This window comes from Rana temporaria, chromosome 6 (genome assembly GCF_905171775.1).
Source record: "Rana temporaria chromosome 6, aRanTem1.1, whole genome shotgun sequence".
Lineage (NCBI taxonomy): Eukaryota > Metazoa > Chordata > Amphibia > Anura > Ranidae > Rana > Rana temporaria.
In genome coordinates this window covers 31,335,209-31,347,454 of record NC_053494.1, presented here as the reverse complement: position 1 = coordinate 31,347,454, position 12,246 = coordinate 31,335,209, and the positions used below count along the sequence as shown (strand labels likewise).

General features: G+C 45.2%; 1 protein-coding gene across 1 annotated transcript; it reads left to right on the top strand.

Annotated features, from left to right (window-relative positions):
* The first annotated feature begins 493 nt into the window (after positions 1-493).
* On the top strand, positions 494-8,810 carry LOC120943348 (piggyBac transposable element-derived protein 4-like). The gene is made up of 2 exons (XM_040356589.1): positions 494-559; positions 6,626-8,810. The coding sequence occupies exon 2, from the start codon at positions 6,641-6,643 to the stop codon at positions 8,387-8,389; it is 1,749 nt and encodes a 582-aa protein (XP_040212523.1). The 5' UTR covers positions 494-559; positions 6,626-6,640; the 3' UTR covers positions 8,390-8,810.
* Positions 8,811-12,246: the final 3,436 nt, after the last annotated feature.

The following is a 12,246-nucleotide window of genomic DNA, read 5'->3' as shown; positions in this document are numbered from 1 at the left end:
CTTCAAATTTAATCAAAAATCGTTTAAATAAAAGTATGAAGCCAGAAAGGATCTAAAATTGACTTTTATTACTTATTAATTGCACAAATCTGTATAGTGCAAGGTGTTTCCTTGCTCTCCTATGGGGACAGTTTATAATAGATGCAGACAATTATTGGGATAAAATAGTCCAAGCATTAGAACTATCTCCTGCAATATGTAAATGGACCACTGGGTGTCACTGTGCTCACCTCAGTCCCCTGCATGCGACTTCTCAGCTCTTGACGGCTATGTTAACAGATATAAACACTAGAGGGCAATATTTCATATCAGCTATGACACACATTTGTCTCCGCGTCGGGGCCATTTTGGCGTAGTCGACCGCCTTGATTTACATTGTAAACGGTCTTCGGATAAATGGCTTCCTGCAGCGCAGTTCTGCGGACACATGTAGCTCAGTCCTTGACTAGATAGGAATCACTTACTTTGCGTTCCCGCTATATCTTCTTGTATATACACCGGACAGGGTCACCTGTGTGACTGCAGGACCTGCCTGCTCTGCCTTGTGCAGCACTGGAAGGTGAGCCTCATCCAATCCATACAGATGGGCTTGTTATTCATGGCCCACTGTAAGTACAGGGAACCCATCACAAAAGACATTTAACATCCCTAAAATGCTGAAATCTAATGTATCCCCTCCTAATGATATACATTGATGGTTCACTGGTAAGACAACACTGGTCCTTAAAGGGGGACATCACCCGGGTCTGCAAAAAGTAAAAGTCAGCAGCTACAAGTACTGTGGTTTGTGATTTTTACACAACAGATACTTGCCAGGATGTGGAGTCCAGCGCTCTCTTAGTACAACTCGAAATCTTTAGCGCTGTCGTTGCATGCCGCCATCTTGGATTCGGGAGCCGCTGTTCTGTCAGATTAGTGAACCCATCAAATCAGTGAACGAAAGTGACGTTCCATCAGCTGCGCATGCGTTTTACCGCTACCAGGTTTGATATTCTGACAGAACACCTGCAGTCAGAAGAAGGAGGCAGCGGACATCTTACTACACCCAGCTACTTCTTTAATTTTAGAGTAATTTTAGCAATAAAGCGAAGGAAAGGAAGTGGGACCTATGGAAAATATATACTTGCTACTCCTAAAAATATATATATATATAAACTACCGTATATACTCGAGTATAAGCCGAGGCACCTAATTTTACCACAAAAAAACTGGGAAACGCATTGACTTGAGTATAAGCCTAGGGTGTCCATCTGCATGCCTCAATTTGCCTCACTGTGTCCATGACTAGACTTACGTTTAACATGGTAATATATAAAAGTGGTGCCCGGCTTTAAAAAAAATCTGTGTTTTCCAGCCATAGGTCCCCCAGACAGCAAACTTTGCACACTCGTAGAAGAGAACTGGGGCTACATATGTGCCAGTACCGAGTTACCAGAGAAATTACTGTTTAACATGGGAGTCTATGAAAGGGGTGCCCAACATTGAAAAAATCAGTGCTCCCTGGCCGTAGGTCCCCTGGACAACAAACTTTGAACACTTGTAGAGGGGGGCTATATGTGTGTCAAGTTTGGGGTCCAGGGCACCTACAGCCGGCCGGTACCGGGTCCCCAAAGTCCGGGAGATCAGGCGCAAAAAGGTGACTCGAGTATAAGCCAAGTGGGGCATTTTCAGCACAAAAAAATGTGCTGAAAAACTCAGATTATACTCGAGTATATACGGTACCCACATTTTTGGTAAAATATCAAAGATAAGGTTGCGCCAAGTAAATAGATACCCAACATGTCTAATCTTAAGTGGTTGTAAACCCTAAAAAAAATAAAATGAAAACCCTGCAAGACAAAGGCATAATGTGCTATTATGCATATTACTTACCTCAGATTGAAGCCCCCGCAGCGGTCCTCGTAGCCACCCCCGGCGGCCGACATCTCTCCCAGGACTGACTTCTGGGTATGGCGGCTCCGGTGCTGTGATTGTCCGGAGCCGCGATGACGTCATTCCCGCGCATGTGCGTGGGAGCCGCTGGTAACGGCACGTCTAACTGCTTCAGTGCGCATGTGCCGATGACTTTGGCACATGCAGACACAGGGGGATATCTCCTAAACAGTGCAGGTTTAGGAGATATCCAGTGTAGCTACAGGTGAGCCTTATTATAGGTGTACCTGTAGCATAAAGTGTGTTGTAAGGATTTACAACCACTTTAAGTTTGTGTGCGCCCATTAAATGGCGACACACTTCATTGCCCTATGTTTTCTAAAGGCGATGCTTCAAAAGCCCCCTATAGGTCATCAGTTTAGTGTTTCAGCAGAGGTCTTTCGTTAGAATAATTGCTTTCCCTCTGGCGTGTACGGCGATATGTAACTTGTATTGCAATTGACGTTTTCACGCATAGGCGCACCGGACGCATGCGTTTAAATTCGTATAGGTGGGGGGGGCGACATCAAAACATTTTTGGGGGGGATTTTATGTGCTTGGGTGTAACTTTATTTTTTTTGCATTACATAGGGGGCAATAAGTCCTCTATATGATGTTGTTTTTTAGGTGACGGGTTCTCTTTAACCACTTCATTACTGGAAACTTAAACCCCCTTCGTGCCCAGACCAATATTCAGCTTTCAGCGCTGACGCATTTTGAATGACAATTGCGCGATCATACAACACTGTACCCAAATTATATTTTTATCATTTTTTTCCCACAAATAGAGCTTTCTTTTGGTGGTATTTGATCATCTCTGCGATTTTTATTTTTTGCGCTATAAACAAAAAAACACAGAAAATTTTGAAAAAAAACACAATATTTTTTACTTTTTGTTATAATAGTATCCCCATTTAAAAAAATAAATAAAATAACATTTCCCTCGGTTTAGGCCGATACGTATTCTTCTACATATTTTTGTTAAAAAAATCGCAATAAGCGTATATTGATTGGTTTGCGCAAAAGTTATAGCGCCTACAAAATAGGGGATAGATTTATGATTTTTCTTTTTTTTTACTAGTAATGGCGACAATCTGTGATTTTTTTTTTTTTTTGTCACGACTGCGATATTACGGTGGACACATCGGACAATTTTGACACAATTTTGGGACCATTCACATTTATGGTTCACGGTTTTTACCTCACGGGTTTTACCTCACACACACGCTGTGTATACATGGAAGGCGGGCAGCTGTGCTGAGCGGTCTCCCTCTGGGTGGTGAGTCACCTGGGTAACCCCCCCCCCCCCGGTCGGTCCAGCAAGGAGGGTGGACTTCTTAAGTGTTTTTCACTTAGTCCCTGAGGACTGTCAGTGGGTGATAATAGAGTCAGTATCTGGCCTTTCTTCCCCTACATTGCCAGTGGCCGCAAACGGTGCCCCTGCACCTGCGCTTCCCATGGATACACTGTCGGCAGTCCTGGAATCATTTGTTGGAAGGGTGGAAGCGGCGTGCGGGCGTAAGGGGGGTTAAAAGCGCCCCCTCCCCCGCAATCTTCTGGGGAATGCTCTGACTCAGTTTCGGGCCTGGCTGCAGCTCAGGACCCCGGTATGTCAGAGGATGCGGACCAGGACCTCCCTGGTGAGGAGGACCCCTCGTCCGGGTCAGTGCAAGACAGGACACTTGTGAGTGCACTTATTGATGCTGTGAAGGGACTTTCACAAGCTGGAAGATGCCGCTTCGACTTCCACGGAGGGGTCTGTCTCCTTTGGGTCACACAAATCTAACCGCTCTGTGAAAGTTTTTCCTTGTGTCACTTTCTTTGAGAAGTTCATAGATAAGGAATGGGAACGGCCGCAGAAGTCCTTTGTGGTCCCTCAGCGCCTGGCGGTCCGTTACCCTTTTGAGGAGAGCCTTTTGAAAAAAATGGGCTTCTCCTCCGGAGGTTGACCCCCCCCCGGTTGCTTGGTTAAACAAGGTAACCACTCTCCCTATAGAAGGGACCCCTGCTTTCAAGGACCATACTGATAGGAGGTCCGAGGCGGTGACCCGCTCCATGTTTACCATGCTAGGGTCAGCATTGCGGCCTATTTTGGCTGCAACTTTGGTGTCTCAGACACTCACTGAATGGGCAAAGGTTTTGCACCAGACTGTAGAGCTGTAGAGGAGCATCAGCTCCCTCCTGAGTATGTTAGACTGTCCAACCAGTTGATCCAGGGCCTTGTATATGTCTGTGATGCTACCCTGGATGCAACCCCCTTGATATCCAGAGCCTCTGTTTCTGCGATAGTGTTGCGCCGCCAGATTTGGCTGAAATGTTGGTCTGCTGACCAAGCATCAAAAAAAAAAAGCCCTGGCAGATTTACCCTTTAGGTGGGAGACTTTTTGGTACCTCGCTGGACGACATTATTAAGGATTATTAAGGATGTCACTGGAGGTAAGAGCACTCTCCTCCCACAGTCCACCAAGGGGAAGGAGCCGCGTCGTAAGCCAGATCCTTCTTTTGCCACGCAGAAGCGATATTTTCGTCAGTCAGGGCCCGCGGGTAGACCCTCCCAGGCTGATGAAGGCTCAGCTGGGAAACAGAAACGTCCCTGGGTGCGTAAGCCGAACAAACCGGCATCCAAACCCACCACTGCATGAAGTTTTACCCCCGCCCGACTCATGGGTGGGGGGGGGGGGCGGATTTTCTGGTTCACAGCTCGCTGGACCGCCCTGCTCTCCGACCAGTGGGTCTGGGAGGTGGTCTCTTTGGGGTACGAGATAGAGTTTCTTTCCTGTCTGCCGAACAGATTCTTTCCCTCAAAGCCTTGGCTGTGTTTTTTCAGCGGCCTTTGGCGGCTCATTCTCTGGTGGGTACCTTTGTGCAGGGGGTTCGTCATGTACTTCCCCCTCTTAAACCACCTCTTCCCCCATGGGATTTGAATCTGGTGCTCTCGGTTCTTCAGAACCCTCCCTTTGAAAACATCAGAGAGATCCCTCTCTTGACACTATCTCAGAAGGTGGCCTTTTTGGTGGCCGTTACGTCTGTCAGACGTGTTTCTGAGTTGGCGGCCTTGTCTTGCAAGTCACCATACTTGGTCCTTCATAAGGATAAGGCGGTGTTGCGCCCGCAGCCTTCCTTTCTTCCGAAGGTGGTTTCGTCATTTCACCTTTCCGGTCACGGCACATTCAGCCAGGGCAATTGGTGCTTCCTGGGCTTTCCGACATCAAGCGTCTGTATCACAGGTGTGTAAGGCGGCGACTTGGTCGTCCGTTCACACCTTTTTCTAATTTTACAAGGTTGATGTGAGTGCATCTTCTGATGCTTCCTTCGACCGCAAGGTTTTGCAGGCGGCTGTTTAAAGTTGCACCTCCTCCGTTGAGGAGCTCTGCTTGTTTCGGGTGAAATTGTTTGTTTTTTACTGATACTGTTCCCACCCCTCGTTTTTTGACACTGCTTGGGGACGTCCCACTTGTCAAGACTTGAGAAGGCTGTGTCCGTCCATGGACGATAAGAGAAAATAGGATTTTTTGTACTCACCGTAAAATCCTTTTCTCTGTCGTCCATGGATGGACACAGCTCCCACCCCTCATTTTTAGGTTTGTACTGCTTGTTACGAACTGAGGCTGCATGCTGCAGGGAGGAGGGTTATGTCCGGAGGGACCGCCCCCTGGGCGGGGCTGTTCAACTCTGTTAAAGTAACATGTATTTAAATATCTAACATGTTTCTGCCTAGTCCTCTCCTGTGACCAGGAACATAACCCACTTGTCAAGACTTGAGAAGTCTGTGTCCGTCCATGGACGACAGAGAAAAGGATTTTACGGTGAGTACAAAAAATCCTATTTTTTTTTTTTTAAACAAAAAATACGTTTAAAAAATTGTTGCACAAATACAGTGTGACATAAAAAGTTGCAACGACCCCCATTTTTTCCCCTAGGGTGTCTCCTAAAAAAAACATGTATAATGTTTGGGGGTTCTTAGTAGTTTTTTAGCAAAAAAATTATGATTTTTACATGTAGGAGAGGAGTGCCAGAATAGGTCCAGTATGGAAGTGGTTGAATACCACCAAAAGAAAGCTCCATTTGTGTGAAAAAAATGTTAAAAATGTCATATGGGTACAGTGTTGCATGACCGCTCAATTGCCATTCAGCCCAGGTTCACACTGGGCTGCGGGAGTGAAGCCGTGCAAGTTCTACTGAACTCGCACAATTTCCCTCCCGCTGGCAGTCCCGATTTCAGCCGCGATTTCAATGTAAATCGCGGCCCGAAATCGCAAAAAGTAGTACAGGAACTACTTTTTTAAATCGGTGCAGCGCCGCAGATGCGGCGTCGCACCGATTAGGACGGTGCCATTGCCGGCGATTTGAGATGCGATTTGACATGTGAAATTGCATCTCAAATCGTTCCAAATCGTACCCAGTGTGAACCTAGTCTCAAAGTGTGACAGCGCTGAAAGCTGAGAATATGGACTGGGCAGGAAGGAGGTGAAAGTGCCGGTATTGAATTTGGCTGAAGGGCAGCTGAAGTTGCAGGTGTTGGCTTTTCCTGTAAAAGTATGTTCTCTCTCTCTCTCTCTCTCTCTCTCTCCCCCCTCCCCCTCCCTAACAGAGCCTACGAGGGTTCTAATCCAAAACAAGGAAAAAAGTCTGGGCTGGATATACACGTCTACCAAAAGGTATCATTTCAGTCATCTCTTATAATTCTTCTTACACAATTTTCTTCTACTTACAGAAAAAGTGTGTGACTATGGCAAAACGTCACATGGCTTCTGCCGAAATTGTAGTGCTGACCTCAGACTCCGCCTCTAGCGAAGGAGATTCTAATGAGCACATTCAAGATCGCTATCACGAGGAATCCTCCGATGTCTTCAGCGATGCAGAATCTGATCCCCTGCACAAAAAATCAAAACACGGAACCACAGTGAAGCTTCAAAACCACGTAGAAGATATGAATGCAAACCTTAGCCACGTTTCTCAAAAAACATTTAGGGATGATGCATGCGATGATGGACAGTCAGAGCCTCTGTTCAATTGGACAGTGCCCAATGTGACCCAACCTGTGCTGCCTCCTTTCACAGCAACCTGGGGGTGTAGGGTTCATGCCGATGGTGTTTTACCCATTAACTATTTCCAGTTGTTCCTGGATGATGAGTTCTTTGAGAACTGCGTCCAAAAAATCAACTGTTATGCAGAGCAATATTTTTTAGAACAAGAAAAAGAAAAGGATGGTGGTCTTGAATCCAGCCAGTGGACACCAACCGATCTCTCTGAGGTGCAAACGTTTTGGGGTCTCACTCTAAACTTGGGCATTGTCCAAATGCCAAGTTTTGAGTCCTTCTGGTCTGAAAACCCTATATATAACACGCCTATTTTCATGGAGACAATGTGTCATCATAGATTTTTGCTGTTGCAGAAGTTTTTGCATTACAATGATAATACGTTGGCTCTACCTCCAGACCATCCTGAATTTGACCATCTGTTTAAGGTGCGGCCTTTCCTTGACCATCTACTGAAGAGGTTTCAAGAGGTCTACATCCCAGGACAGAATCTAGTGGTGGATGGGTCTTTGCCCAGTTATAAAGGCCGTAGAGTCTGCAGGGAATATTTTACAGAGGATGAAATATTTTGGAAGCTACACAGACTTTGTGAAAGCTCGACCGGTTACACCTATCGATTTAGGGTGTGCATTAACGAGGTTTCTGACCTGGTTTGGTCTGAATGCTTTTTGGATTTTGGTATCGTTGAGGAAATTGTTGACGACCTTGTGAATCCTCTCTACAACCAAGGCTACCACTTGTACATGAACCAAACATACAGCAACCCTGCTTTGTTCAGATTGCTGTACACTAAGGGAACGTTGGCATGTGGAACAATCCATCGTTCTAACAAGGGGTTTCCACAAGAACTCAAGGTTAAAAAGCAGAAGAAAGGTGAAACCACCGTACTGCGCTGTGAAGAACTTCTTGCTGTAAAATACAAAGGAAGTAAAGATCAGTGTCTTCTGACAACGATACACGATGAAAGCACATTGGAGGTGGAAGAAAATGTCACCCAACCAAAGTGTCTCTTAGACCACAACTACTACATGTCGGAAGTGGAAAGGTCGGGGGAAAGGCTAGAATCATTTATTGGTGATTTTAAGGACATGGTGTGGTATGAAAAGTTGGTACTTTATTTGGTTCAGCTCTCCATGTTCAATGCCTATGTGGTGTATCGCCAAAAAACAACTGCTGAGGAGCGCCTATCCTTTCGAAAATTTCAGGAATCGATCATAAGAAGCCTTCTTGGGATGGAAGCAGAGGAAAGACTAGTTGGGAGGCACTTTCCTTATCCGATACCTCAAACCACAAATGCACGCCCGGCAGGGAGATGTCGGGTATGTGCTCGGCACGGATTGCATAAGGATACGTGTTTCTACTGCCCGCATTGCTCCTTGAAGCCAGCGCTTTGTATAGGAACCTGCTTCGAGGATTATCATACAAAAGAAACTTATTAGTATCTGGACAGCAACTGGTGTTCTGCTTGAGATTACTGTTTTGAGTAATTTTTGTTGTGTTTGTTGTGTTTTTATTGATTGTTTTAAAGAGGAAGTAAAGGCAAAAAAAACCCTGCAAGACATATTGAGCTAATGAGTAATGTGTACTCACCTCCGATCGAAGCCCCCACAGCTGTCCTCGTACACCGCTTGGGCGGCCGACATCTTTCCCGAGGGTTACTTCTTGGTATCGCGGCTCCGGCAATGTGATTGGCTGGAGCCGCAATGACGTCACTTCCGCATTCGTGCAGAAGCCGCCAATCACGGCCTCCTTTAGGAACGGCATGATCGCCATTGCTAAAGTGCGCGTAGACATCGGCGCCCATAATTTTAGTAAATATCTCCTAAACCGTGGAGGTTTAGGTAGATGTTTCAAGCACCTCCAGGTAAGCCTTAATCCAGGCTTGCCTGTAGGTGGTTTACAACCACTTTAAAGGAAGAGTTTTATTTTTCAATTATAGTTTTATAAAAATGTTTATAGCGCAGTATTAAAAGTAAATACATAACAGCTCAGAGTACTGCCGTTCAGTTCACGCCTGTGCTGTGTAAGGCCGCGTAAAGACGAGCATACATGTACGATGAAACCGGTCCGCCGGACCGTTTTCACCGTACATGTCTGCCCGGGGATTTCTGTATGGTGGCTGTACTCACCATCATACAGAAATCCGTGCGTAAACAATACGCGGGGCGTGTCCGCGCCGTCGCCGCGACGATGACGTGGCGACGTGGGCGGCCCTGCCAGTTCAATGCTTCCACGCATGTGTCGAAGTCATTCGACGCATGCGAGGGATGGCGGGCGCTCGGACATGTACGGTAGGTCTGTACAGATGACCGAACATGTCCGAGCGGGCAGGATTTCAGCGGGCTGTTTTAAAACAAGTCCAGAAATATTTGCCCGCTGGAAAAAGGCCCGGCGGGCAAATGTATGCTGGAATCCTGTCCGCTCTGGCCTACACACGACCGAACATGTCTGCTGAAACTGGTCCGCGGACCAGTTTCAGCAGACATGTTCGGTCGTGTGTACGGCCCATAAGAATCTTCTGATTTTCTGTATGATTGGCTCCTGCAATAGCATCGTTCTTTTTAATTATAATTGCAAATGCAGTCCATTTAAAGTGCAGGCATACATATAAACTGTTTTCTTAGTTATACATTACATTGTATTTTTTTTAAATGAACACTATTTTAGTCAACTAAAATATGACCAAGACGGTTCAGTCCATTTAAAGTGCGGGCAGACATGTAAACTGTTTTCTTACTTATACATTACATTGTTTACTTAGTTATACATTACATAGTATTTTTTTTTAAATTACCGTTATTTTAGTCAACTAAAATAGGACCAAAATGAAAACAATTCAGATGACTAAAAGATGACTAAAATGGCATTTTATGTTTAAAACTAAATTGAAATTTGACATCAAATTTAACACTGCACTACCACATAAGAAACAGTAGGGGGCATCTACTATGCTGCTGAAAGAATAAGAAAAATACTTTTCCTTTTTTTTTTCCTTAATTAATGTTGGAAATATATTCAGGTAATATGTGCAATGGCATTACAGCCAATAGAGTTTACAGTTTATTTTTTTACTTTAAAGTTGCACTTCTGTTTGTCAAAAAGCAATATTTTTGTTTATGAAAATAGTTTTTCTTTATAAAGACGTTTTATATCACAATGGCTCAATCTGTTGAAATCTGTTTGAAAAAACTTTAATAAAAAAATTAAGTTTAAAAAAAAACAAAGGCTTAATCTGTGTCTGTTGTTAAAACCTTAGCAAGCTGTTTGCTGTGGGGGCTCAACAAGAGGGAGGGGCCAGGAGCACAGAAGAGGGACCCGAGAAGAGGAGGATCTGGGCTGCTCTGTGCAAAACGGCACAGAGGAGGTAAGTATAACATGTTAGTTATTTTTAACAAAAAAAAAAATGAAACTTTAGTATCACTTTAATATCATAAATAATATGTTGTTATATTTTTACTCCAGGAGTAGAGACTGGGGCAGATTCAGATAGAGATACGCCGGCGGATCTCCTGATCCGCCGTCGTATCTGTGAGACCCGACGGTCAGATCTGTGAGATCCCACCGTCGGAGCTATGCGACTGATTCATAAGAATCAGTTCCGCATAGATCTTCCTTGGATCCGACTGGTGTAAGTGACTTACACCAGTCGAATCTTAGGCTGTAATCTCCCGCCGGCCGCTAGGTGTCGTCGCGATTTTTTACCCGTCGCATATGCAAATGAGGAAAACCGCCGATTCACGTCCGTACGCCCGCCCGTCGCTCGTTTTCTACGTCGTTTGCGTTCGGGTTTTTCCGGCGGATAGCTACCCCTGCTTCTATGAGGGGTAGCTAATGTTAAGTATGGCCGACGTTCCCGCGCCGATTTTAAAATTTTCTACGTCGTTTGCGTACCGCGATCGGGAATACCGATGGCCGCAAACAATGACGTCGTAGCGACGTCATTTGGAGCATGCGCACTGGGCTTTTTCGCCCCGGCGCATGCGCAGTTAAATCGGCGCGGGAACGCGCCTGATTTAAATTGTACACTCCCCCTAGCCGCGGAATTTGCATTCCGCCGGGGGGAGTTAGGATCCGACGGTGCAGTTTGCGAGGTAAGTGCTTTATGAATCATGCACTTGCCTCGCTAAATTGCACCGGCGGATCGTAAACCAGGTAGATCTAGCGGATCTAAAGATCCGCAGATCTATCTGAATCTGCCCCAATGAGTTTGGCCGACAGTGTAAAAAAATAAAAATAAATTGAAAATGCTCCCATTCCTCCCGTGGTCGTTCTACGTGAAGTTCAGATCGGGGGCAGTAATTCTAGCCCCAGACCTCCTGTGTAAATCTAAAATGATAAGCTGTAAAGGCTTTAAAAGTGTAGCTCATGGATAGTAATATTTACATCGTTTGTCGCCATTGCACGAGCATGCACAATTTTAAAGTGTGACATGTTTGGTATCTATTTACTCGGCGTACCATCTTTTATATTTTACCAAATAATTGGTTATCTATTGCTTTCTTTTGCATTCAAATTCAAGAAAGTATATATTTTTTTAAATTGTGTTTTTAAAAAACCGCAGCGCAATTACCCTATGAAATAAAAATGTGCTAAACCCACCAATTTATTCTCTAGGGCCTCTGCTCTAAAACACAATTCTAGTAAAAAAAATGATTGTTGCATGTAAACAAAAAAGTGCCAGAAAAGGCCTGGGGGTCAAGTGGTTAAACTTTCAAAGAGATTTCTGGGCATGCATGTACCATTTTTATTCCTAGCGCACAGAGGACCAGCTCGGTGTGCTCCTGCCATGAAAGCAGCACAGAAGTGAGAGGAAACTACATGGGCTCTATCGGCCATGGGTACCTGGCACAGACAGCATTTAACGTTCCACCCCACTACAACTGTTGTGACTATCCCCCTGGGGACACTGCAGCACCGAACATGGTGCACAGGCATCAGGGGGTCTTGTGACCCTTGGTGGGTAAGGTCTCACCGTGTAACTTTTCATACTACGGCCTTTGGTGACCTAGTCTTGAAAGGCCATTGCCCTCTTCTGCTATACAGGGCTTTACATTTTATATTGTGGGTGATGCTTTACTATGTATTGTGGCATTTAGTGACTGAGTCAAAGATTCAGATTTAATTACTGCACATGCACCAGTGCTAGACTGAGAGTCCTGGGGATTGTGGGACATGTAGTTTGTTCACAGGAAGGGTCAGTTCTCAAACTACAGATAGAGGTCATGCAATAATCTGTGCGGTGCCATTGTGTCGTCAGATATAGCGACCCATCAGAAAGTGTAACGGAAGTGAAGCT

Bases quoted from the DNA above. Each gene is read 5' to 3' on its own strand.
- LOC120943348 (XM_040356589.1), top strand. From the start codon at position 6,641: ATGGCAAAACGTCACATGGCTTCTGCCGAAATTGTAGTGCTGACCTCA.